Raw genomic sequence first — 27757 nt, 5'->3', positions numbered from 1 at the left:
AATGCATTATGGCAGCTTCGCCTTCTACTTAGTGAAGGATTCGCGGGGGTTCTTCGAGGAAGTGCTGCCATAAGAGCTCTGGCTACGGCTCTGGCTTCCATTTACGAGTGTCGTGAATGTTTGTTCACATGCGGAATAAAATGGAATGGAATGGCATGTAAGTATTTATGCACAAATCTGGCCAAAGCATAATTTCATGTGACTTCCGCTGAATCCAATATTACTAAAACAGGCCTCGGGTGATTTGAAGCCACGTCACTGCGGGATTTGCGACGATTATTGCAAAAAGGACATACACGCAACGGAAAATGGAAAATGGAAACACAACGAATTATTCATAGCTTATAAGATTGAAACAGTGGAAAATTAACAACACATGCTATGAGCCATATACTCGGGAGGATTGGCGGGCGTTCAAGTGGTGCGCACACATAAAGCACACATAAATAAAATACAAAAATCAAATGCAATTTCTCCTAAAATGGTTACTTATCAAAAATTGATACGCCAGCAAGCAGCATAGATAGCATAGCTGTTGCTCGAAGGGAGTTCTAAGAATAAAAATTCGAAGGCACCGCACCCTACATATGTACATATTCAACATATTTCAAATATATTTTGACACTGATGCAGAAAGGGGAAGGAAACGGTAAGGGGAGGGAAAGGACCGCCCTTGGCAGTCGGATTATTCATATTTAAATACATATGTACATACTCGTATTGCACACTCACTGGGGACTTTGTACATTTGTCAGATGGGTTTCCAACTCTAGGCCAGGCCTCCCAACTCTCCCAAAGATTCCACACACCAAAAATACTCGTATATAATATAGATGGAATACTTAAATAAACAAGGAATGAGAATGAGGCTGAGGCTGAGCATAGAGGACTCCTCTCCTCTTAAAGCTGTTGGCAGTTTAAAATGTTTGCACCACAAAACAAAACGGAATCAAACGCTTTTAATATTTCATAAATAGCAAGTCGTTTTATTCGCAAAGAGGTTTACATTCAGACATTTATATTTACATGAACATACTCGCACTCGCACTCGTACTCGCACTCGAACACGCACTCGTACTCGTACTCGCACTCGTAGGTTGATTACTTCATTACATATTTTGTACAACTTAAGACGGCAGCTTAAAGCGGATTGATGGGATTGGGATTGCGATTAGACTGGATTGGAATTGGGACGAGTGAAATGGAAACTCGAGGAACCATTACAGTATTTACACCTTAAAAACATACAAAATATGGGGACTCTTACTTTTTCGACTCTTTAGTTTGATGTATCCTTCCTGCTGATGAAATAGCCTTCAGATTTCAAAAGAGCTTTCTTTAAGTAGTGCTGTTAAATGAAAATCCACCGATTTACGTATGATATGTGCAATGGGCGGTCGCAGTGCTGGGGTTATATTGTGGTACTGTCTGTGGTATGTATAAGGAGGATATACAATATTTCTGTTTGGCTTTTGACCTGCTAAAAGTATAAATTCGAGACCTAAATAAAGTAAGCTTATAGCCAGGTTTTGTCATCGGCTGCATCATTGCCATTCCCTGACCCTGTCCCTGGCCCAGTCCGGCCTCCCAGGTTGGCGCCTCTATAGTTATTGTTGTAGGGCGATGAGGAGACTATCTGTGTCTGCATCTGCATCTCAACGCTTTCCATCGGCACCGTCGGGTTCGTCGGGTTCGTCGGGGTCAGGCCAACCGGCTGTCAGGAGAGCAGCTGAGTGGTCTGACCTTCCATTGCCAAGGCGGAACTGCTGGTATTAGAGGCACCACTGCTCTGTCCGGTCCAGCGGTGCTGCAGCTCCTGCTGGTATGGCATTCGCTTCCTGTTGCTGTTGCTGTTGCTGTGGCTCAGGCTCAGGTGCTCCGCTGGCGCCGAGTGGCGGTGCAGGACCTCATGCTGCTGGCTGGATCGCAGCGGCGCATTGCGGAGAACTCCTGGGAGCAAATGAGTAAAGAACATAATTAAGTCGTGGGCGCTCATCAATAACCATGAGAGGGCGCTTCTCTCACCACAATGGGAAATTCGATGCGATTTCGGTGAGCTGGGGCAGGTGTAAAGTATCGACTTCTGTGTATCTATCGACATATGGAACTCATTAGCTCTGCCATTAGCCTCTTGGCCGCCCTCCGAATGCTTACCATTGCGCTTGATGCGATTGTGATCTGGCGAGCCGGAGCAGGAGTACCGCGAAGTCAGGTTATCCCTTCGGTTGAGAGAGTCCGCGCCCACCCGCACAAACAGACACCAACGAAAGACCATCTTGAACCCGTACCGAAAGCTGCAAAGACAGTGAAAATATACACTACAAGCTGGAACCTGCAGAATACCTACAGAACGGAATGTAAATAAAACTCAATTTTATGCGCAGGGCGTGGCGGGGCTCCTCGATTATCTATTTCCGCTTCCGTTCTAGCGTTCTAGCGTTCGCCGTTGCTCCACTAGATCGAGCGACAGGTTACTCGCGAGCTCTTTAGATTACAATTTATAGACCCTATGAGTACCGCGTACCGCCGTATAAATTAACAAACACCTCCACTGTCCTTGTCCTCTGTCATTTGCATAAGGGGCTCCGTCAATGGACTGGCTCTGGCTGCGGTCCTGGCCCTTCCCTGTCCCCTTTTAAGGCCATCGAACCACTCCACCCATAGTCAGATATCCGCTGACTGAGCGAAATTAATTGCAATCGTTACGTTTTCCCGGATACGCACACGGATACGGACCCGGACACGGACACTGGCGCGTGAACAGCCAACAGTCAATTTGTACACATCCGCGTTGACATTTTGTGTTATTTTTCGTTGGGATATGAATATCCATCGGTTCGGTGTCGTGGATTAGCAAACTATGTTTATTCGAAGCGTGCATTGGGGTTCATTGACGCCAGCAGGGCTGTACAGAATGTACAGACTGCCAGCACAGCAAGTACTGTACTTAATTTCAAGCAGGGGAAAATCGAGAGCCAACCAATCAACTTATCTGTCGGCGGCTCCCTTGCTGGGATGCCCCCCAAAAGAAACTTAGCTGAGGGCCCCGTCCTGATGCGAATTCAACTGCAAATGACATAATTTGTGGTGCCACAGCGTACTCACCGCGAATTCATCCAGCAGTAAATAATGGGATTATACATGGAGTTGCTCATGGCCAGCCAGTATATGGCCAAATAAAGTTCCTGGATGAAGGGCGCCTCGGTGATGTCCGGGTAGCAGGACGTGACGATGAAGTAGCTGTGGAAGGGCAGCCAGCAAATGGCGAATATCAGCACGACCACAATCATCATTTTCACCACCTAAGCAGAAAATGAATAGATATATATGCTGTGCCACTTAAAGAAGCTCCAAATAAATGCAAAATCAACTGATAGAAGCTCAATTTAATATTAGGTACACAAGGATTCATAATTCATAGCTCTCACCCGCCGTTTGCTGCGGACGTTTTCCGTTTGCCTGGGCGTGCACTCGCCGATGGTCTTTGAGCCCCACAGCTCGATGCCCACGCGCGAGTAGGTGACCGTCATGGACACAATGGGCAGAATGTAGGTGAGTATCATGATGAGTATGTTGTAGCTAAACGAAGGAGCAGAGCAGAAGTCACACAGATAGTGGTTACAATCCTTTAAATTGGTCAGGCAATGCTTTTATGCCGTTTAGTATCTATGAGTCTATGGTACATTGTTGTTATGAGTTGGTTTATTGAGTAAGTAGCAATTTGGAGTGAATCTAAAATTAATGGCCTTGCATGTGGGACAGACAGGACACACAGGACACACAGCACACACAGCACACACAGGACACACCGACAGGATACAGTGAGCGCTTCAACCAAATTGCCGTACAAAATGGCTGTAAAAAGCAACACGTTTCATATGCCCCTCTCCCCCTGTGCTCAATCCTGTTAGCCCGAACTCTGTTCCGCCTCTCTGTCGCCTGTTTTTTATGTCAGTTGGTGGGTTGGCTGGTTGCCTTGGGTTTTGGCTGTTTCGTTTGTCAACTCACTGCGAAACTGACATTCGAAATGTCCGCTTTTACGACTTCTATCTCCTATCCGCGGATGCCATCCGGAGATCCAATGTTGCAGTCTCTGATTGCCGTCCATGCACCTTCGTTTCGGGAAGAGCTACCCTGTCCAGTCCAGTATTGTTCTTGACTTGTGTGTTCCCCCGTGGGATTGTGGGATTGAGGGAAACATGTCACTGAAAAGCCCCTATGCTCGTAAATACAACCTCAGTGATGGGGACTTGTTTCCCCTTGTTTCCTGTGTCTCTACCTGGATTGATTTCTTGATGGAATACTCACATGTACTCCAGCATGGAATGGTTGGTCTGACCGTCCGGCCATTCCGGGTAGCAGACAGTCCGTGGGCTCTGGCCCTTGACAGGCACCTCCTCGGTCTTGTAGAAGATCATCATGGGGCAGGAGATGAGTGTGGAGGCCAGCCAGATGACCGCTGCAATGGCCAAATTGCATCGCTTGCTCATCCGGGGCTGCAGCGGCCGCATAATGGCCACGTATCTGGAGGAAAAAAAACAAAAGCAATGCAGTGGAGCGCCATTTTTAATACAATAAAAGGGGGAACACATCCCTGAACATCCCCCCCTATCCATTCTGAAACTTTTGGCAGCGAACGAGCGACCCGGAAGCCGTAAGCTGATTACAGACCCCGAAAAAACTCCGTAAAATGCAATTTAGCGGCAGGCCCCAACACAAAATTAAATTAATCCCTTCACTTTTCGGGCTGCAATGTGGAATTTGGAGGCTCCTCATCAGATCAAGGACCATTAAGTGCGGATGCGGACTAGGATACAACAACAATCTACAACAAGTAACGAGTAATAGGCTCTAAATAATTGGTTGCCATACAGCTCTATTAGATCAATACGAATGGATTTTCCAATAGATTAATTTCTCTAGATTCCGTTTTGTTTGGGATTTGCCTTTTTTGACAGGCAATCGTTTATGATGGCAGGAAAAATCTCCCTGAACTGAATGGGTTATATGCAAAATAGACAGACATACATCGGCTCTCAGACGGAAATCTATCATATTTAGAGCACTTGAAGTCGTGATTGATATGGGTCTCTCTGGAATGAAGCGTGTCCCCTGAAGTATTCATAAGTTGCCGTCCTTTGTCGGCATGTCGGGGGGGCATGGGTATGGGTATGGGTATGGGTTTTTGTTTGGGTATCCACTCACCTGTCGATGGAGATGGCCATGAGGGTGAAGACCGAGGCGCAGATGCTCAGCATGGCGATGAACTGCGAGATTTTGCAGTAGAGCTCGCCGAAGGGCCAGTCGCTGTCCAGCATGTAGTAGTAGTTGAAGGTTACGTTCAGACTCGAGACCATCGCGTCCGCAATGGAGAGATTCACTGGCGGAAATGGAAGCACGGAAAAGAGCCGAATCAGAAACTCTGCCTAAGCAAAATATGGGATAAGGAAAAAAACAAAAAAAGGAACGACAAAGAACATTTCTAATTGCGGGGGGGCTGGAGGCAGGAAGGACACACCTTTGGTTGTTATTTATGCGTTGTACATTTGTAATTAGTGGGGCATAAAGTGCACTTTCACCTTTACTGCCAGTTCCTCTTGAGTGGGAGCCAGCCATATTTGTTTGCCTGACAGCTGAATGGCAATCAAGGGTCCATGTCCATCCGTATCCGCATCCGCGTCCGCATCCGTTGGGTCCATCATTCATTACTTGATATACTTTTTATTGTGTTCCATTTGCATGCCGTGTAACGATTCACATGCTAATGAATCAGCAGTCACAGCGGCCACAGAACAGCAGAAAGCGATAGGAAAAACGAAGAAAGGGAAAGTGTCTTCGCCTTTGTTTACTTTTCATTATCTCCCCGAAGATAAGGCGACAAAGAACACTCGAAGAACAACAGCACAAACAATAAAACAAATGTTCTCTGCTGAACATTAGCCCCGTGTTCCATGTTCCATGTTCCACCTTCCAAGTCCCACCTTCCATGTTCCATTTTCTAGTTATTCTTCTCTCTGCCGCCCACGACACGTCGCGACGTGTCGCATTCGAATTTCGACCAAACGACCTACCCTACTCGATCTCCTCTGGTTGTGGGTACCCGTGGGGGCCTGTGGCCACGCCACGTAGCCAAATATCGATTCAGCCTCATTTTAATTAATAACAAAAGGAAACTTTTCAGCTATGCCGCCCCGTTCCGCCGACAGATAAAATTCCATGACTACACTACACCGAAAATACTCTCAGTTCCAAAAACTAATTAATGGCAAATAATTAAGTATTAAAATCTGCTTGCAGCTGCCAGCTGGGCGTTCCTTATAATTTTTCTATAAATATTTACACAACAAAAAGAGAAAAAACGACTTTCAAGCATTGTCTTCCTTCAGTCGGAAAGTCAGGCGACTCTGGCGTGGCTCCAAATACTCTTTTCTGCTCGCCAAACTCAAACAAAAGATGCAAATACGCATTGATAATGAACCCAAAGAAGATTATCAGCCCCCCACAGCCACCCACTGCCACGACAGCCGCCCACAATAAGGCCCTCTGGAGGTGCCTCAAATGATTGTGATGTGAATGTACAATTTTCGTGCTCCCGAAATGTTTAAAACGTCAGAACTTGTTAGCAATAATAATGATTGGCGCCGATGTGATGTGTAAGTAAGTATTTATAAATGCAAATTCATCATGGAAAGCCCTGCCAAAGCCTTCGAGCTCAACGGGCATTTACGTAGTTTACATAATAATGATAATAATCATTACTGAAAGAGCCGGCATCCGATTACCGATGCTAGGGGTAGCCACCAGAGGCAGGCACGAGCCGGAGCAGGGGCTGGCCGAGCATCCACTTTGCCTTTTCCATTGTTTGATTTTGATCTTGGACACAGGACTGGGAGGACACGCAGGCCAAGGGGGGAGGGGCTTAGCCATTGTTTTTCCCATGCTTTTGTGCACTTTTTCCGTCTTCTAGCCCTCTAATGGTTTCGACCCTGCAACTGCACTGCCTCCTACAGCGTACAATATTCAGATATGTACGAGTATGGTATGATATGCTGCGTGCAATCGAATGTACATTTGTGCCTGGGTGTACTCGTATTGTGTATTGTGTGCATAGTGTATGTCCATCAGGAAAGTTTACCGACACCCAGGAGGCATCCTTGACTGCATCATAATGCTCTTAATGTCGTTTTCACGATTATGCACTCCTGCAGAAAGTTGGCACACACAAACACACACACACACGGACACACACACTTCTCTTCCGAAGAGTCAAAAAGTTTGTGTGTCAGAGCAGGCATTTGAATTATTAAAATTGTCGCTCAACTCAAAATGAACATTCCTGTGGATCCCAAGGGCCACCTGACACTGCAAAATGCACTCCGAGACGTGACTGAACGAGAGATTCAATTATTAAAGGCCATTGCAAGCTTAACAGGCAAACTTGATGGCTTGATTGTACTGCCTGGCTCGAGGCAGAGGATATTAAAATTAATGACATCATAGCTGCCCCGCCCCCCACCTCAACATGGCCAAATGTTTGGTAGTTTTCTTAAGTTCCCCTGCGGGCACTCAGCCCTAAATGAAGCGTTGAAAGGTGACATTACCCAAAGGAGCAGTGCACCTAATTGGACCTAGGGTACAGCTGCAGCTTAAACAGATTGAATTTAACCAAAAAAGATACAAATGCGAAGCATGCAAATACAAAAGCAAAGATAATTAACGACACAATCAGTGCTGTTGAATATGCAGTAATGAATGGGGAGCGTTAATGATTTGGGTCGATTGCTGTGTTTGGCCAGAGGGAAACACCCGCAGTCGTATGCGTGATATTTGCATTGCGTATACGCAATGTTTGCCCACGTGCCTGGCCACGTAACGTATCATACGCGAAACGTACTCACCTATGAAATAGTTGGTGACTGTTCGCATGCGCTTGGTGGTCATCACAATCCATACAACAATTAGGTTGCCGCCTGTTGCCACAATGACCATGCCGCCAAAGAGTATGCTCCACAGGATCTGACGCCACCAGGGCATCACGAATGCAAACGAGCCGGCTGTCTCCATTGCCGCCGCTGCCTCGTTCCCTTCCCCGTTGGGAGCCTCGGAGGATGGCAGGCCCGTCGGAGTCTGCAAACTGGAGGGAGGGAGGGAGGAGCCATGGAGCCATGGAGCCATGGAGAACGGAGAACGGAGGATGGAGGAACAATGGGGAATTAGTGACATCGAGATTAAGTGTGTGTTATGTTTCATGTCGTCCCACCGCTTCGCCCTAAACGACTGCCAAGTGGGTGGTGATGTGATGTGTCTATGTAACCAAGAGAATGAGTGTGCGGGCTGGGGTTTGTGTGTGCTAGGATCCTGGATTCCAGGATGTTGTCGCTATTAAGCATGTGTAATTGTGCGTGCGTTGACAAATCCGTGTTTCTCTGCATCGCCGTCTGCCACATAAAACATTGAGGGTGCTGGAGCTGCAGAGGAAGGAAGGTAGGCAGGGCGGCTGTGCTGGAGCCCATCGGCTGCTGCTGTTGTCGTCATCTTTTTAATATTTCGTGTGCCTGTGCCTCGGCGGCTTGTTTATTTAGGTTCACATCTACGAAAGTGTTTGAATAGACGGCAAGGAAATGGAGCACGGCCCAGGAGCATGCCGCGTGGAGCGTGGACCAGCCGCAGGAGGGAAAGGATTTCTGTGGCGCCAACTCAACTCCGTCCTGCAGCCCCCGATAGCCCTTTAGTCCGCTAGTCGGCCTGTCCGCTAGTCCGCTAGTCGGTCTTTATTGGACATACTATATACATCTTTGTACAACGGGGAGACGGAGAGGGAGGGCCCTGGCGATGTCATTTAATATGCACGTATTGTGTTGAAGAAGGCCCATAACTGTCAGGCCAGGCCAGGACCAGGACCAGGAGCAGGCAAGCACCAGCGCCGGTGAGTCATTAGAGTTTGCTTTCGCTCTTCAGAGCAATTAAAAAAGTGCTCACATAAGTAATTCTCACTTTACAGAGCAGGGCAGAGCAGAGCCCTTTCCTCACATGACGAACTGCTGGGGATTTACTACATAAGTTCCCATTTGTTTAAGGGCCCACTGCAAAGAGGATTATTGATTTGTTTTTATGGGTTTCCAGAAGGGAAGGAGAAAAGCCTACGCAGAGCGGGAATGCAGCCTCCGGCGGCAATTCATGTCATGGCAAACAATGAAAAAACGAAATGTTGATGGGCCTGCTTTTGAGGTTTAAATATCGCATTGAAAGAGAGCAAAGGGTATACTATTTGCTTAGAGAAACTGATAATACAATGATACCTTGGGAATATCAAAATTTCATAATCAAATCTACTCGATTCCCTGGACAATGAAGCCTTGGAACTTAGTAGGAATTGATAGGGTATATGAGCTTCGTTTTATTGAAGCGGTCAGCTTTTGTTTAGTTTTTCCCTTCTATATTTTCCCATGAATCAGAAGCAAACAAACAGGCAGTTCGAAAAAGGCAAAGAATAGGCAGCAGTAGAAACAGCAAATGATACTTGGGGCTGTTATTACAGGATCGAGGACAGAGCCTCAGAGTCTCAAAAAATACGACAAAAAAACACAGAAAAGCCACTCGGAAAATGTATTTTCGATGCGTCAAACGCAGTCATGGCATAATAATTATCTGACTCTGAATGCCACAGCCACAGCCCAAGCCGAGTCGAGTCTGCAGCGGATTTTACTGCAGTAATTGTAGAGGGGAGGGGAGGCCATGGTCTATGCATAAGAACTGTCGGCGTTTTTTTTGCAGCCTGGAGACGTTGCTGGGAGACGAGCCGACAAACAGCCCAAGGCTGGATCAAGTATGGAACCTATTCCTCTTCTGTGTATAGTATGTTTTCCTGAATGCTACGAGTCTCTGCTTTCCGCGTGCCTCTCCAGCGTATTTGAAACGGAAATAAAGAGCCCGGCACGGAGACTGGGATTGGGACTGGAGGGAGCAAGCGGATGTGTCTGAATGAATGATTGAATGGCGCAATGAAGGCATCATTAGAGATGCATACTCGCACTCGAACTCGCACTCGCACTCGTAAAACTCGTACAGAGGCGAAGCGGAGAGGCACGAGCTCCACGAATTTATGGGCTTTGCTTCCCCTCCCTCCGGTGGGGGGAGGGGGGCGCATGTGTGGGAATTAATTGAGTTGTGCGTCATAATTAGGCATTAGCAAGGGGGGTCAAAGGCTCAACTTACGTTTGGCTGAGATTGTAGGCGTTGCTGGGCAGACCAAAGTCCTGGCTGAAGTCTGGGACGGGCGTGACACTGCTCATGGCATTGTACAGCATGACGGCGGGTGTGCTCCAGTTACTCCAGTTGATCTCAGTGTCCGGAGAGTCCTCCACCCCGGCTCCGGCTCCGCTGTGGCTTTCCATCATTCTCCGGACGTATTGTTCTTTGTATCCTGTATCCTGTGTACCGTGTCCCGTGTCCTGTGTGATGTGTGTGCTTAGCTAATGTTGCGTGTCCCTTTTTCGGTTCTCCTATTTGTTTTCCATTTACCAGCTTCTGAACCTGAAAGGACACAAGACTTAATTTCACTTAATTTCTTAAATGTTTTCTTTTATTTTATTTTATTTTAAAATCTATTTGTTTTGTTTCCTCTGTCGTTTCTTTGTTGCTTGGAAGTAAGCTTTTGATACTCATTTGATTCAAAAGTTTTTCGAGGCACGGCTCCCTCTACGTGCTCGTAGGCTTTCAATATCGATTTCGATTCTTTTCTTTTGTGGACCTGACTTCTAAGCCCCTCACCCCTGCCCTGCCCTGGCCTCATCCCCCTCCTTGTCTCATTTGCGGCCTGTCCCATGACCTTCCAGAGAAGTTTCTTGCGGTTTGTTTGCTAGTTCTTTGAATTGTCTGGCTTAGGACTGACTCTCCTCAAAGCGGAAAAAGTTCCACAAAATGTTTAGCTGTTGATGAGGCCACTATTAAAAGTGCAGGCCATTTTCGGGGCTTAGACATGCTCCAGGTGAGAGTTTTTATTGATTGAATGGGAGGTAGTTCCGACAGATATTGGGTTTCGCGATGAGGATTGTCGCCGCAATATTGAACAAACAGAGGGGCAATAAATGTAATTCATTCCTGAAGCTAATGCATCCCCAGAGCCAGATTAAATTCCATCTACAAGTATTTTTTTCAAGGTACGTTCACCTTTCACATTTTTAAAAGGATCCTTTCTCTGGAACCCCACAGATCTGGCTCGGTTATTCAATGATTTAATTCTATTTACTCTGCATACTCCACACTCTCCAAAACTTTTAAAATAGAAAAGCACGTTTCGCTAGAACTTATTTTGAAGCCACTTATACTTTTGTTACAAAATACTGTCCAAAAGCTGCAAAAAAAAGTTTCCTTTACAAGTGTATGGTCTGTCCTGAGTACTCGCCTGGTTGTCCTTCAATTATGACAGAGGAATGTCTCTGCCAGGTCAAGACACTCGTAATTGCAAGAGCAGTGCAGTCCGAGGGCCCCTTGAAGCCCTGGGCCCTGAGTTGTACTCATTTTTGAGGCATTTTCATTATGTTTGGAAGAGCACCGCACAGAATCTGCAACTACTTACTGCCAGAGCAAAAGAACAAAGGAAACACGGAAAGAGCCGTCCATCATGCGTCCAGTCAATACTCAAAATCAACACCTACGAGTACGAGCCACAAAGCCTGCAGCTGCAACGCACAAGAGCGGAATAGAAGAACAGCAGAAGAGCAGAAGAGGCAGCATCGACAGCTATTAAACAAACACCAAGTCCGTGGCGGGGCGGGGCGGGGCGGGCCAGAAATCAATTGCCGGCAATATGTCTACTCTGAAAATGATTACTAAATACACAAAGCATATGCCACAAACAAATTAATAATAATTCTCCCAGGGAGTGGGCAGTGGTAGGGGAAGGGGCTATGGCCATCCTAGGGGCTGGTGCAACGACGATGCACTCTTAATGAAATGTAAACAATCTTCAAAAGGAATGTCCGCTATAATTGGCAGATCGCTCCGGCAGTCTCCGAGTGGGACATGGGGCGACCACGACCCCCAGTCCCAGTACCAGCGCCAGCCCCGGCCCCAGCCCCAGCGCCAGCCCCAAAAGCCTAGCAGGGTAGGGGAAGGGTAAGCCGTACAATGTGCGCAAATATTTGCCAAAATAGCGAAATGCCCGGCAGCCTGGCAGCGGACCCTCTGGGCTGGACTGGGCGGGTCCTTTGTGACTGATGGCCGTTCAAATTGCGTTTTCTTTCAATAATCGCAAAAAATTACACTCGCATTTTTTGTGCCTAGAATTTCAGTGAACTTGAAAAATGGCCAAACTGTCACGTTCCATGATACAAAGCGTTGAAAAGTGCTGATACAGTAGGCCACTGGCTGGGCTCTGGGCAGGGCCTGGACTCCACTTTGGCCGGAGTACGTATACGCCGTGTTGTGCCACGACCGTGGCTGTGGGAGCTGTAAAGTTTAAATGAATTTGTCTGGCTCTTTGTCAGCTTCTCCTCGGACTGTTTTGCTATTTCTTTCTCTTTCTCTTTTTCGAAATCTTTATCTCACAGTTCGCACGCGGTTAAAATAGTTGAGGAGCCGCCGAGTGGCTGCTACAACACATCGGCTTTCACTGGAAATATCCCCAGGAGGGTACTCCTGAATCGTGGACCAGCTTGCCGTGACAGGGGAAATGACGAGGGGCATCAGAGTCTAAAAATATTGATAACGCTGGAACAGTACGAGATACTTGGCTTAGGCCTACGCGACCCTTTAGTTCTTCGGAAAACGCTGCAGATATTTGTTTGAGCCAGGAGCAGGGAAAGCACATTCGGCATTCATTACGACCGAGAATAAAAGCTTCTCCCCCTCTCTCTCTCTCCCTCTTTATTGTGTGTCTTTGACAAGTCAAGTACAGGGTGGGGTGGAGGGCCCGGACAAGCCTTGGTCTTGGTCTTAGGGTGTGGCAGCAGCAACCATAGCGCGTCTCCATGGACGCGTAAGTATGTGCCGCAACATATGTATGTCAATAAGAGCTGTCCTAGGACCTGCTACCCCTGCCACGGCGACTCGGCGGTCTACTTTCGGCCAGCATACAGCGAACAGTATATAGCGTATAGCGTATATGTAGTACACTTTCACTTCCTGCCAGCCAGGACAAGGCCGAGGCCGAGGCAGTGAATTTCTAAAACAATTTATTATAAAACAAAAACCCGAACAAGGCCCTCCCTCCTTCGACTTGGCCGGGACTAGAGCTACAGCTGGAGAGCTCACAATAAAACGGAACGCTATAAGCAGCATTACCCGGCGCATTGGTTGGTTCTGTGTCTGTGTCTGCGCCTGGCCCCAACCCCCAACCACATGGAAGCGAACTTGAATCGTAATTACCAACGCCTTTCAGCGGGCTTAAACGAGCGTTTTTAATTCCCCCCCACAAGCACCCACTCACGGAACCACATACGGAACAACAATTACGAAATAAAATGAGCATAAAGTACGAGTCTATGGGGCTGCAAATTGGCGAAATTCGCCCCCTCCATCCTCCAGCCTCCAGCCTGCAGCCCCCAGCCGCCAGCCTCCAGCTCATCCAGAGCCAGATTCTACAGCAGCGAACAGTGGGAGCAGAATTCATCAAAATGATTGTTTAATGAGCTCCATGCTCCCCATGCCCCGTGCCTCGTACTCCCGGTGCTCCCATGCCTCGCTCCTAGCAAGCAATTCATTTACGAGTTTATTTCTTCTTTCGCACCTTTAAAAACAAAATCCAAAAACAACCAAACCCAAGAACAACAACATTCACACAAATTAAAAAAACACATCTAATATATAAATAAATCGGCATGGGATGGGTGATAAAAATACCCACACAAAGACACAAAGATAGAGATTTCCATGAAGAGCCGTGGGCAAATACTCGTACATTGTGTGCCCCACTGTTGGGGCAGGACAAGACGCTGGCTGCTTCTGTTTCTGTTTCTGTTTCTGCAAATTTAATTGCTGAAGCGTTTTCCGATGCCAATTGTTTGCGTGTTTGCAGTAGAAATATTTGAAATTGAATCTGAATCTTCGAACGGGGAATGTTAAGTGCCTGAAATGTATGGCTGGAGCATCACTCCAAAGGTCACTCGTTTGTGCTTCTTTGTGGCAATTAGGCTTTTCTGCTCATCAGCTGCCGGATGCTGTGAAACGTGAGGCCGACTCGAAGTCCCTTCGTTATCTACGTGGCTTCCTTGTATCGTGCAGTGTTTCGCTTTAAGTCCGAGGATCTTTAAGGCACAAGCAACGAAAGGAAGAGCAGGAGAGTGAACACGGGCATCCTCTGCATAAATTGACCAGACCAGAGACCAGTTGTGCTCATATCGTAAGCATTATGTGATCCCCCAGCACATAACGAAGCCACAAAAGCCGCACCAGCACGGGAGGAGGAATAGTTTGCAGCACTCATACGACCTGTTGTACCATTGCCAATTGCCATTCTAGGTATTACCATTACCAATTACCAGCACCGGGCATAAACATAAGCTACCAGGTGAGTGGGGGCTGGGGGAGTGAGAAATACACACAAAAACCGAAACGAAGAAACATTTCAAAGCTATTCCAATGTCTTATCTTATCAGAGGTCGGGCAGGAGAGGCACCCGCTCCCCTCCGGTATTACGGTACTTGTGTGCCGTGCATACAAAACCGAAATTGACTCGAACAACACGCCAGACGAGGCAAATCGCCGCTTGCACTTTCACACTTGCTCCACGAGGGGGGGAGGGAGCATCAGACTACAGACCACAATAAATGTTCGCCCTTCGCCCCGCCCCTCCGCCGACACCCACTTCAGTGAATTTATTGCAATTATGTGTAAATTGAGGAACAAAGCGGAGACAGACGACAACAGACAGGCAGCGGCACGGGCACTGGAACCGGCACCGGCACCGGCCCCGAGGTCTTTAATGGGAAGACCCCCAGAGAAACTCCCTTTCCCGATCCGCACCCTGACTCTTCCCATTGAAGTGGACAGTGGACAGTGGATGGGTTGGTGAAGTTACAGAAGAGAGAGAGACTCCGCAGTAAAGCGAGGGCCAGCCGCTAAAATATGCACATGATTCACAGAGTTGTTTAGGATGGCCTTCATTTAAATTCATACCGAGCGGAGATGCGATACTCGTAGGGAAGTAAGCTTGATGTCCTGCTGGAGACTCCTTCGTGCACCCCCACACAAACCAGGACCGCCCATCCTTGACTTGGTACAGATGCCGCATCGGTTTCAATTTAATTAAATGTTTTGATGCATGACAGCACAGTGAAGAGGACAGGCCAGTGGCAGGACAGGACCAGCACTCACGGCATTCACTTCTTACTTCTTACTTATTCGCATTCACATTCGTTTCGTTTCGTCTCGATTCGATTCGTTTAAAGATCCAAGTTCGTTCACGCCTGTCTGAACCTTTAAGGACAGTTTTTGGTTTGGTTTTGGGCCAACTACGAAGCTCCAGGCTCAGTCCCAACTAATGGCCTTTGGATGCTCCCCTCCAGCTTATACGCACTAATGCGAACGGAGGGGGAGGACGATTCGCGCTGAAAGGATTTCAGTTTGCTCAGCTGACCATTTGGAGCGGCTCGTGCGACTCCCAGCCTCCGGCCCGAATCCGAGCTGCGGATGCGTCCATTTAGAACCATTTATCCATCAAAGCACTCCACTCACAGAGCCCCTGCCCGCAACCCGAAAGATAATGCTCTGCTGCCGTCTAATAATAGTTGACATTAAATATTTATACGCAGCACAAGTTGGGGCAGAGTCGTCTCTGATCGAGTTATGGGATTCGTGACGCGTAAAAACTATTAAGGGAACCTTTGCCCTTCCTCAGAGTCCAGCTTGATGTGATGTGCACCGACTGGGGCAAGAGATGTGAGTAAATTATTAATTAAAATTATTATCGCACTGGCGGCATCTCGATTGGGAAAATCGCTTAAATTATTCGCACAATTATGCGCCAAAAGAGCACTGATTGGAATCAGCTTGGAATCCGAGTAAATTAATTAGCAGCAATCCGGCAGGGGGAACCAAAGAATCCCCGTTCGAGGAGATCAGACAGCAGATAGACCCTTAAAGTGGGCCAAAGGCAAACCCAATTGAGCGTATTAATTGCTGGTTATTGGCGCAACTATTTCTCGCTTGAATGGCATCCTGAAACCCGACGATGCTTCAATCGTCGCCTGGAGTGGAACCCCTTGAAACAATCCTGCCAATAGGCCCTCAAAATTTGGTTTAATCGCTTGATTAGGCCAGGAATATAATTAAGTTGAGCTCGGGGCTCCAGCAGCCGCCACACAAAGTTGTCAGCAGTTAGTAGTTAGCAGTTCCAGGTAATAGTTAGCATTTAATTAATTATTTGCCAAGCAAAAATGTCGAGAAACTTTTAGCCGCCGCCGCTCTGCCGCTCAGCCGCTCAGCCGCTTGCCGCTGGCTGCCGGTTACTGCCAATTTTTACTGGCTTCTGGCTGTGGGATGTGGGAAAAACTATAAACATGGTCTGTAGAGTGCTGAGCAAATGTGCTGGCAAAATATTCAATTATGAGTGGTAGGAATAGCTTACCAGGGGAACAACGACAGCTTCTGGTCTCTGCTCTGACTATGCCAATGAGGCGTATGAGCAATATCTCCCACTGGAAACAATGAAATTGTATTTAAAAATAAATTCCCTCTTCTTCGGGGGATCTGCAGGTCTGCAGATCTGCGATTTGGTGCTTATTGTTTATGTCTATTAGTTTTAAACAAAACACCAATTTGTATATTCACGTTTAACGACTAGTTTATTGTTTTTGCTATTCGATGCCGTTGCCGCTGCCGATGCCGATGCCAATACCGATGCTGCGTGGTTATTTGTGTTTCACAAAATTCAATTTTATTTTAAATCCACTGCCACGAATTCAATTACGATACGGATCAGGCTATGCCGCCGGCATTTTCTCAGCATTTTGGCAACATTTTCATTTCATTTTCGACCTGCCACACTGCCACACAACGCGAAGCAAAACGAGGCGAAGCGGACGTCGACGTCTTTTCGAACTGTTCGCGCGCGAGTCTGCCGTTGAACTGACTGCCGCACGGAGTGCTCAACGCTGAGGCTGTGTCAGCTAGTATCAGTGAGGCAGCCACTGGTGGGAGAGTGAGGGGGGCATGCCACCGCCACCCACCAGAGTCCCCAAGGGCTGGTGCTGATGCTGATGCCGCTTGTTGCATGTCGGAGCAAGCAAAAAGGGTCTGATTAAAAGGGTTTTCCTTTGTCAGAGCTTGCATGTGAAATTCTACGAATTTTCATGCAAATTTGCATTTGGAATCCGTTAAAACCGTTGCCCAAATCCGAAATGTAACCGCCTAGGCGCCTCGGCCAGTGTTGCCGAGCTGCTTAAGAGCCAGCCAGCCGGTTCAACGCCTGCGCTCTGCCCTCTTTGGGCCTCCGTTTCGTCCACTCTCTCCTTTTTTCTCTTTCTCTCTGTTTTCATACGGCCATTCGTAAACAATCTTTAGGGAGACGATTGAGGCACTGGTGCGGCACGTGCAGCCCCGAAATGGCTCTGTTTGTTGCTCTTAACCGAACGACTTCACTCTTTCACACCAGACACCAGCTGGCTGGACGGCTGGATGCTGGCTGGGATGCGGATCCGGATCGGAAATATGCGTTAAGTAAGCAACACATCAAAAATAGTTGCTGCCGGATCGGATTTGCCGACTTTGATGGGTTAATGTGCTGCCCGGAATGGCATTCCACGGCGTCTCTCCGAAAAAACAGAATGCATCAATGTCCAATCAATCATTCAGGGTCTCTGTCGGGGTCCGACGTGCACTTGGCCACACCTAGTGGCCGGGCCAGTATCCTTCGGAGGCGACATTCATAATCGTTATGGACAGCTTACGAGAAGAGAGGGGAGCAAGGGGGGATCCTGCAATATCCCGACCAGCTGGGCATCATTAACTATCTGCAAGTCTCGCTCGTTACCAGTGCCATTGCCACAGCCAGTGCCAGTGCCAGTGCCAGTGCCCTGCTGATGACCCTATTTAATCAACGCTAAGCCCGGCTCCGACTCCAGCTCCGGCACCCACCCTGCGGCCCCCAAATGATAATTTGTTTGTCAACAGACTATAATGCGGGCGAAAATGTATATTTGGCTAAATACAAGCCCTGCCTCGGAGTGGCAGTATGGCCCTCCGTTTTTTGATTGATGACCACAACGACTGTCCGGCACGGCGGCGGCCTCTGGGCTCTGTTTAAAAAAATTTCCATTTTCATTTTCCATGCGAAACGTATCTTGTTGCGCGTCCCGCTATTTTTAAGTGCATGTCATTTGGCTGTTGCCGGTTGGCTGTTGGCCGTTGGCTGATGCCTGATGGTTCGTTGGGTGGTTGGGTGGTTGGGTGGCTGTTGGCTGTTGGCAGGACCCTGTCATTGTTAAAGTGATGGATAAATTGGGAAAACCGCGCTGCACAGTGGAAATTCACTTAACCGGGGTCATGTAATCAATTCAGGGCGTCCATCCGTCCCATCCCTGACTCCCCCCGAGGCCAAATTGCTGTTGCGTGTAGTAGAAGCCGGCAGTGGCCCAAACTTATTGGCACCCACCGTGAGGCTCGCCACGGCGCCCTTTAAAATATATATTCTAATATATATATATGTGCATAGTACGGTGCATAGTACGGTGCATGCACGGCTCCCATCCTCCAATCCGCATTTCTGCGGTAGGGCCAGCAGTTTATGCATGAGTATTTCCCGGCAATTAGCGAACCGAAGGGCGGCCTCAAAATTGGATTTGCACTGGCCCAGGCACCGGACCGGCCCTTTGTTTTCGCATATGGTCATATTTTAATTTCCACTCAGCCAACCGCATTTCCCCCAATTAAAGTAGGTGCTCTTTGGCTCCTTTTTTGTGAAATGCTTTGCATACTTTCCGCTGCACGGCTTAGAGGAGTCAAGTCCCCGGGTCAAGTAATAAAATTTCATTGGTCTCAGGTGTCACTCGAAGCTGCGGAGGGGCGCACCACCTGCCTCTAATTTATGGAGAACAAAATGCAAACATAAGTTTCATAAAGCCAAAACTTTATTAAAATATGCGACTCTCAAGGAGAAGGAGAAGGAGACGTTGGGGATGGGGATGGGGATGGAGATGGGGCTGACGATGACGATGCCGATGATGGGGACCTGCCTCTCGTTTGCCGAGTTTTTTGTTGCTGCTGCTCCTGGTGCTGCTTCATTAGGGGAAAGTTAAATCTCCATGAAACACAGAGTTCCTTTCTTTGTTTTTTCTTCGGCTACATTAGACAGCTGCCTCGTAAAAGCAAAAGCAAATACAAAAAGCAAAAGAAACAGAAGCAGAAACAGAGAAAAAGAGCAGCAAATCAACTAAGAAATGGAGAAGGGGAGGATGGGAGGATGGGGGAAGGGGGAAAACTTTTTGCTCGCATGTGTGCCCGGGGATCCGTTCCGTTGAAATATGAAGGTGCCGTCTCGTAGTAGTAGTACATTTTGCAGACTCCCAAATTGAAAGGCATTACTTAGTTGGATCACAGTCCTCGTTCCTGCCCTTGTCCTCGTGCTGAAACAATTCCTGAATCTATGTTAATCATGTGTCCCCGTCCAGTCCATCCTGCAGACTCTTTTGGCCTTTTAAACAGTCCCACTTGTTGCTCTCCCAGATCAGGCCATACCAGACCAGGCCATACCAGACCAGACCAGACCAGGGACCACTTGAACTTTGAACTCTTAAATCATACAACTGCCAGACACACACACACACACATTTTAAACAGCCGCCATTTATCAGGGGCCCCGCCAGCTAAGAATTTAATCAACCATCGCCCCTCCACACCGTCTGCAAAGCAGACCCATGTGCCAGGCCGCCAAATCAATGGGAATTGGCTTCTTCCACAGAGGTCTGCAACTGTGACTACCTCGAATCTCGAACGAGGCACACCTGCCTGCTCTTTGCTTTCTGCAGTGTAGGGCATGGGGGCAATCCCTAGCCTGATCCTGGAGGGAAGGGCCGTTCCTCTCCAGACTGCCGCTCGTTATTTGCATGCATGTTCCACAAATTGAAGTGCAAAGTTTCCGAATGCGAAACAATGTGAGCCCCTCCCTCCACTCCCCCCCCCCCCCCCCCCCCCCCCCCCCCCCCCCCCCCCCCCCCAGGAGGAGAGAAACACAGAGGTGGCGAACAGTATGTAAAACATTGCCAGCAAATGGTTTGTTGTTCCAAAAAACTTTGATTCGAATTCAGATTGTGTGCAGAACAAGGCAGAAAGGGCTGCGATGGGATGGGGATTGGGTTGAGTGGGAGCTTGGATTGCGGTGTCTGTAATTTCGTAAAGAGAATCGTGCTTAGAGGTAATCACATCTCCTGCAACTGCCTCCCACTCCTGGGACGAAATCAGAGACTCTGAGTAGTTGGAGCTGTTCCAATCTAATCTGACTGCCTGAAGCAGCAAACTTAATTTGCTTAAAGACTCTTTGCATTTCCACAAAGGCCCCTAATCGAAAGCCACTGCTGCGTAACCAGGCAAAGGACTCCACAGCCCACAGCCAACACACAGCCCTGAGTGGAGTAGAGTGGAGTAGAGTGGAGGAACACGGCAGTAGTTTCGGCGACTGCACATAAAAATATTTTGTGCGCCATAAAAATCAGCTTTTCAATAAAAATACAACTTGTAACCACAATGGCGACGGCGGCGGCGACGGCGACAGCACTTGGGTTGGGGGAATGGGGGATCCAATTGGCCAGCAATAAAACTTTGTCTTTGTCCGCGGCTTGGCTCTGCCTGTCCCTGCCCCTGCCCCTGTCCTGAGGAATGCCCCACGGGCTCTCGACTCTCCAAGAAGCTAAGGAAAATAAGTAAAATTTGTTTGGCCAAGAAAGAAGCAGGAAGGGAAAAGACTTCCTTCCGTTAGCGACACATTTTCGTAAACCTAGAAAATGTCATTTCAAGTGCGGTGCTCGTCTCCATCAACGTGAAGACAGACAACTTTATTACAGTTTAATTTTCTGGGATCCTGAGATGAAAATCTTTAATGACAGGAGGAGGTGGAAGGATGGAGGCAGCATCTATGCCGATTTTTGGACTTCTGTTTGCTGTATCCTTTCTTCAAAAAGGAAATCCTCGAGTCGGACACTGGAGGCAACTTTTGGGCAAAGTTCTCGCCAGTGTCACAGAAGCGCACAGAAATATTAAGAGTTTATATATTTATTTAGTGGATCCCATAATGAAGCATCTTCAGCCAGGCTATCCCATTCCCTGCTTAGTCCTTGTATCAAATTAAGTCGAGCGTGAATGTGGGCCAACAGGATCCCACCATCCTGCGAATCCGAAGAAAGGAAAAACAAAAAAATTTATAAAGAGTATGGGGTATGGGTATGGGTTACAATCTTTCTGCCGCTCCTCGACTTAATAAGGAAGCCCGCCAAGCCCAAGCCAAGCAATTTGCCTTCCCAGGAAGGGTGCAGGACCAGGAATTTAAAGGGATAATATTGAACAAATTGCGCTACATCGCAGAGCAGCAGCAGCGAAGATGAAGAAAAATGTAGGAATGGGGATACGCAATATTTGAGAATATTTTTCCAAGCAAATGCCTTGTTGCCTTGTTGCCTTGTTGCTTGTGCCTCGTCGCCTCGATACAGCATACTCGTAGGAGGCCATCCTAGGAGGCCTTTCTGGAGCCGGTCTAGACCGAGGGCCCTTATCCTGACAATATGGTAATTCACCTTGGAATAATTTAATGTCATTGCAACAGCGACAACGGGGCACTCAAAGTCGCGACAATCAAAAAGTGGCAAAAACCCGGAAAATGCTCGTAGAGTTGAATAATTCATACCCTTTGCATCTGGCTGCTGGCTTATTAGCGAGCAGGGAATACAAGTGCAAGTCGAGAGTCCATTATCCCACATTGTAATCAGCCGAAAGGTAGGCTCTGCCTCCACATAGATGAAGTACCCGTAATATTGTGGAGCGGCATATGACAGGCACCAGGGTTTCCGCGAGAAAACTGCAGGCACTTCGGGTGCCAGCGAAATTTATACATTTTTGTTTGGGGTCTCATGGGTCGCAGAAAAAATGATGTAGAAACAGTGTCTGCTCATTAATGCCATTTGGAAAAGGTCCGAGCCGTGTCAAACCCTTCTCCGACACTGGAAGAGTCCCTATCTGGACTTCCAGCATCCGTTCAAATTAATGCTGCCCGATTCTGCCAAGATAATCTGCCTCAAATCTGCTTCTGCCTGCCCCACAAAAACGTGCAACTTCTGCTAGCGGCTAATGTAATTTTTCGCGGCCAGTTAGGCAAATACTCAGAGAAGAGAAGAGAAGCGAAGAGAGGCTTGCCGCAGACAGAATTTATGCTTATTAAAAGGACTCCACGACGGCAGACGCTGCCTAGCCACTTCTCCTGTGTCCTGCGTCCTGTGTCCTGTGTCCTGTCTCCGGTCTATCCCCTCCTTTTGGGAATAAACTTATGAACTTTTACGAGCACGGCCGTGACTCAGATCTGACTCTCCATGAAGTGAAATGATGCCTTCCCTCCCACCAGAATTGTATTTGTTTCAACGAGATGTCAAACGAAACGTTTCGTCCTCATCCGGATTTGCACATGTCACGCCATCGACAGCACCATCGACAGCGCCTTCGACAGGTCGGACTACCTTAACCGAAAGTTATGTAAGTGTCTCCGCATGCCACCCAGCAACAGCATACAGCAACAGCATTCAACATTCCGCATTCCAAGCGTCGTGTGTGATGCTGAAAATTGTTTCTCTTCTGTTTCCCACAGAGCTCTGGGTCTCTGGGTCTCGGCTCCTGCTGGCTGGATGGGGTCTTGCCTACTTATCGGCGTCTGCTCCTGCAGCCATGTCAAAAGTCACTCACAAGTTAATTTCGTTGGTCCTCGTGGCTCGTGGCGCACCGGGTGTGTCGGGTGCACAGATGTCTCTTTGAGGGCGAGTGTATCCATTGCTTGTTTCGGATGCGGATGCGGATGGCGATACGGGTGGGGATGGCGCCTTTAAAGGGGGGCACTGCTGCTGTGTCGCTTTAACATCGCGCTAATGGGATTCGGGGGGCGGCTAGAATTTTCGGCGGGGTGGCATAAAGCGGGCATTTATTGAATACTCGTGCTGCATATTCATGAGAGTGCTTGGCGCCCCATTTCGAGCACTTTCCAGTTGATTTGCATATTAATTCGAAGGATCCCGCAATAGACAGCGTGGAGTCGGGGCTTGGGGGTTTGGGGTTTCAGGGGGGGGAGAAAACTTGTCGAAATTAGTCGTAATTTCATAACGACTGCTCGCTGTGTAATGTACGGCCATAAACTTCCGTTCTGGTCGCCATTGACGACTTCCGTCCTCAGACAACCTTTAGAGCAGCTAATTTATATTGCAATTTAGTCCATTATTAATTCAATTATGCGGTTGTAAGCCCCGCAGAATGCTCGATAATTTATGCTACACTCCCACAACAAATCCTCCTAATTTGCATATCACACAGACACCACACCACACCGCAGTGCAGTGTGGAGTGAACATGCACATTGTGCCTCATTATGGTGCACACCTTTTGTTATTTCCGCATTTTGTGGCCTGTGTTTGCAGGTCAATAGATTTTAATTGATTTCCAACTCGTCAATGGCAATGCAGCCACAAAGGAAAACAGTTTATCGAGCAAACTTAATGGAGATTTAATGCCATAGTCCGTGGTCCTAATCAGGCAAACCCCCAGAGCCCAAGCCCCTCCTGTGGCCAATTGCCTGGTGAGTGGTGGCCAAGGACCGCCCTCTGTGCCGTCTATTTAGCCTTTGTGCTGCCCACAAATATCCATTGTAATTATAATAAATGTAGAATGTTCGACGAGAACACGACTCCTGCTTTGTATGCCACAAGGATGCGAATTTCAATTTCACACCTCGTTGGACTGGCCTGTCCTGTCCCGGCCTGGCCTGGCCTGGAAAAATGCAAAACTTGCCTAGCACTTGGCAGAAGAAGACATCATCCAATGTGTCAGCCTTGGATGGGTGTGGGTGTGGGTGTCGGTGTGGGCGTGTTTCCGAAGGCTTTCGAGGGTGCACGAATACATCAACTTTTGGCAGCTTGTTGCCTTTTCCCTTGACAAAAGTTTGAGTTGTTTTGCCGCCTTGATTTTTAGATATGGATCAAAAATGCGTATGAAAAATGTTCCTCGGGCATTAAATATGCAAATGCCTGCCGGGTCGAAGGCCTCTCTTTTCTTGCAGGGATTTGGGAGACTTCAAGTCAATACATTATCGGGGCCCGGCCACCGTGACCTTGTCTACCTGCCAAGGTGGAGCGCCTTTCTACAATATAATATTTCAATTATTTGTGTGCGCAAACAGCACCACCGCAAGGGCAGGAGAGGGCAGCAATGGCAATGGATATCCAATGGCAAAGTTAAAATTTAAATTGCACCGAAATCTGAGTAGACCCAGAAACGAATTCCAAATATGTTATATAAGCCCACCGACGTGTGTGGGGGCTTGATGTACCGCTTGATGTATGACATGGGTGTGTGCTAGTTTGACAGCCCCCCACGACCACGGCCCCTGCCGGTGTCCTTGGGAACACTCCTACAATCCCCAATACGCTGGGCAGGGGCTCAACTTTCCACTGTTCGGCTTGTGTGCTTTGTGTTGCTTTGAAATTAAACGATTTAATTGCATTTAAATTGAATAAAATACGCGTGCGAAAAGTTTTACATTTTACGCATTCATAGGCGCGCGCACACAGAGTCCTGGGCCTAGACTGGGCCTGGACCTCAAATCAAATCACTCAACTCAAGCGAATGCCAGCAGCCAAAGGGATAAAAGTGCCCCAGGACGAGAGTATACTATGGCAGGATGGCAGGATGGCAGGATGGCAGGACGGCACGATGGATGGGTAGATGGATGGATGGCTGAATGGATGGATGGGTGCGCTTCCCATTTTCCACTAATTTCGTCTTTGTTTGCGGTTTGCGTTTGCGTTTGCTTTTGCTTTTTTGTCGGGCAATGTTCGAGCAGCACAAAAAAGTTTTAATTGACTGTTGCGAAGGCACACCACGACTTGTAAATTTCCTGAGTTTTCCTTTGCCCTCTCCGCCAATCTGCCCCTCACCTGTAATCAGGCATGGGAGGACCCTTTTTCAGGGTCTGTCCGTCTGTCTCTGCGTCTGTCGTTGTTTGTTGTTGTTATTTCAACGGATTTTCGCTTTTTAATTTATTTATTTTGAGGCGATCTCTTCCAGGGCAGGTGTACTCGCTGGCACACGTCAAAAGAGCAAGCACGGAGGGGGGGGGGGCAGGGTGGGGGCCAAAAAAAGATAAATGTGATTAAGGCCAACTTGTAGCTAAATTGGCTTAAATATTTGCCAGCCACATTTCCCCTCTTGAGACGGGTTTTGGGCAGAAGAGCCATTTCACTGATTGCCGGAGCCCTAATTTAATGCCGGCTTTAATTCGATTTAAGGCGCCACAAATGGAAGGGCAGAAGTGGGTGGCATTTGGCTTTGCAACACGCTGAATGACACCTGAGAATGTGCAGTGGCAGGGGTGCACACAGGAGTGTCTTTGTGTGTTTGTGTGTTTGTGGATGCACCTGTCAAGAAGGCACCTGAATTAATCACGCAACCGTGCATCCCAACCCCCCTGCTGCCCCTCCTGCCGTTGCTAGGATTGTTGCTGCCTCCTGCCTGCTGCTGCTATTGACTGCCTGTCTGACCAATTATGGTGCAATTAACACACTTGATTGCTTGAAATCTCTGACTCGTTTAACGTTAACTGCTTCTGCTGCTGCTGCTGCTGCTGCCTGCTGCCTGCGTTTTTCCGCAACAGCCTTATATCCTCTTATCCTTTTCACGTGCACTCGTGTGTGTGTGTGTGTGTGTGTGTGTGTGTGTGTGTGTGTGTGTGCTTCTCCCTCTCTCCGTCTCTTGGTTTTTCAACAGCTCAAAGGCCTGCCCCGACCACGGTTGCGTATACTTGATGTGGCAGGCAGCGTCCAGGCTCTAGGCCAAAGCCTGCTACTGCCATAACATTGGCTAAAACAACTCGGCCGTAAAGTCACTTGGCCCCAGGGCCAAAGGTGGGTGCGTACAAAAATAGCCCTGGACGAGGAGCTATCTTTGGGATTTGCAGGTGAGAAATCAAGTGGCAGTGGGAGGGGAGCTTGTATGTGGAAATGGATACGGACTGGAAATGGAAACGGATAGGAGGACGGCAATTTGAATATGGAATCGAATCGATTTGAATTGAATTTAATTTCTGTTATGAGCAGAATCGTGCGAACAAGAACACCCACAATAAAATCGTTGCCAGAATAAATATTTTACATTATAAATATTTGCATAGCATCTCTTTTGGGGCACAAAACGATCCCCGAGTGCCTGCCTAATGGCGTGCGTTTGAAAGATACACAAATTTCATTCCCGAAATAAATTTAAGCCCGGCGAACGCCACGAAGCGTGCTGTTTGGCATCGCGCAAGATAAACACTCGAATTAAAGCGAATGTCGTATTCGATTCTGGTTAAATGTAAGCTCATTCGATTGCTTTACGGCTCAGCAAAGACCGAGGAAGGAGGCAGACTCAATCAATAGGCCAGAACTGTCCCATGGCCAACGGGCCATGATTGTGTTTACTGTCACTTGGCGTCTAATTTGATTGAATGTCCACGAGTATCCTGTCCGCTTTTGGGGGACACCGAGCCAACAACAAAGTATGGCAGTAAATATGAGTGGCTACAACAGCGACAGCAACCAACGCCACAAGTTGCACACGTTTAAATAATTTATCAAAGTAAAAATCCGTAAAAGGGCCCAGGCGGCTGTCTTATGTACATACTGTACATAATGTACGAACTGCCCCTCTCTGCGTGATGAACGAGCTGGGACCCCGTCGAACAGTCCCTCGACCACACTCCCCAATAAAACGGAACCGCCACAGAGGGACGATAGACGGTAGACGGTCCTCGGTGCTGCTCGCCTTATTATGTTGACATTCTATTCCGTTTCGTTCTTGTCTGTGGAGGAGGCGTTTTGTATAATTGATTAGGTTTGGCTGCGCCAATAAAGCTCTCACTCACTTAACATACGAGTGTCGTACCCCTCTCCCCAGTGGGTCATTCAATGCCACTATCCTTGCACGGGTGGGTCCGTGTGTCGGATCTAAACAATAATTTATGCCCTGTTTACAAGGACATTAATCCTTATTGGAATTGAAAAGAACATACACACACACACGCACTAGTATGTGTATTGACAGGCCACTTCCTCGTCTGTCTTGCCGATAGTTGTAGACGTTGAATGAATGGAGGGCCAATTACACACGGGCTCATTTGATAATTGTCCAAGATTACATACCCATACAGTACGGTGTAGCCCACAGCTTAAGCTCGGATTTGAGCAGCAAATTGGCTCCTTTGTCGGCGGCTGATTCATTTATCATAATTTGCATTTGTGCAGATGGTAGCCGAGGCGCCAAGGGCGAGGCTGCTGCTGTGGCCACCAGGGGAAACCTGCAGACAATCTTCGGCTTGCTGCCAGCTGAGAAGCAGCCTCCCGGAGCCAGTCAAGTGTTGAGCCTAAGACATAATTTATCAGCTGAACGATTTGATTTATATGGTTAGACATGGCATGGCATCGCATGGCATGCGTCACGTCAGGGCGGAGAGTATCTCATACCCGTACCCGTGCCCGTACCCGTACTCGTACTCGTACTCGCACTTGTACTGTTTCTGTTTTCATTATTATGTTATGTGCTG

General features: G+C 48.0%; 1 protein-coding gene across 5 annotated transcripts; it reads right to left on the bottom strand.

The window, feature by feature from the left end:
• Positions 1-965: 965 nt before the first annotated feature.
• On the bottom strand, positions 966-17051 carry LOC108157485 (tachykinin-like peptides receptor 99D). Of its 5 annotated transcripts, XM_017289575.2 has the most exons (10): positions 16568-17051; positions 10216-10533; positions 7899-8134; positions 5206-5380; positions 4309-4524; positions 3429-3579; positions 3106-3302; positions 2155-2294; positions 2026-2091; positions 966-1950 (listed from the first exon to the last, which is right to left on the bottom strand). In XM_017289575.2, exons 2-10 carry the CDS (start codon positions 10395-10397, stop codon positions 1718-1720), a joined length of 1596 nt encoding a protein of 531 aa, XP_017145064.1. In that variant the 5' UTR covers positions 10398-10533; positions 16568-17051; the 3' UTR covers positions 966-1717. The 5 variants fall into 5 exon arrangements, with proteins under 5 accessions (XP_017145064.1, XP_017145065.1, XP_017145066.1 ...); XM_017289576.2 differs by lacking the exons at positions 7899-8134; positions 10216-10533; positions 16568-17051 and adding an exon at positions 5580-5805; XM_017289577.2 differs by lacking the exons at positions 7899-8134; positions 10216-10533; positions 16568-17051 and adding an exon at positions 5519-5797.
• Between the last annotated feature and the right edge of the window lie 10706 nt (positions 17052-27757).

Source organism: Drosophila miranda, chromosome 2 (genome assembly GCF_003369915.1).
Source record: "Drosophila miranda strain MSH22 chromosome 2, D.miranda_PacBio2.1, whole genome shotgun sequence".
Classification (NCBI taxonomy): Eukaryota; Metazoa; Arthropoda; class Insecta; order Diptera; family Drosophilidae; genus Drosophila; species Drosophila miranda.
This window is presented reverse-complemented; position numbering and strand designations above follow the sequence as displayed.

Coding starts and splice junctions, on each gene's coding strand:
- LOC108157485 (XM_017289575.2), bottom strand. CDS start 10,397: ATGATGGAAAGCCACAGCGGAGCCGGAGCCGGGGTGGAGGACTCTCCG. Junction 3,303..3,428: donor ACGTCCGCAGCAAACGGCGG/GTGAGAGCTATG, acceptor TTTTCTGCTTAG/GTGGTGAAAATGATGATTGT. Junction 2,295..3,105: donor TACTGCTGGATGAATTCGCG/GTGAGTACGCTG, acceptor CTGTCTTTGCAG/CTTTCGGTACGGGTTCAAGA.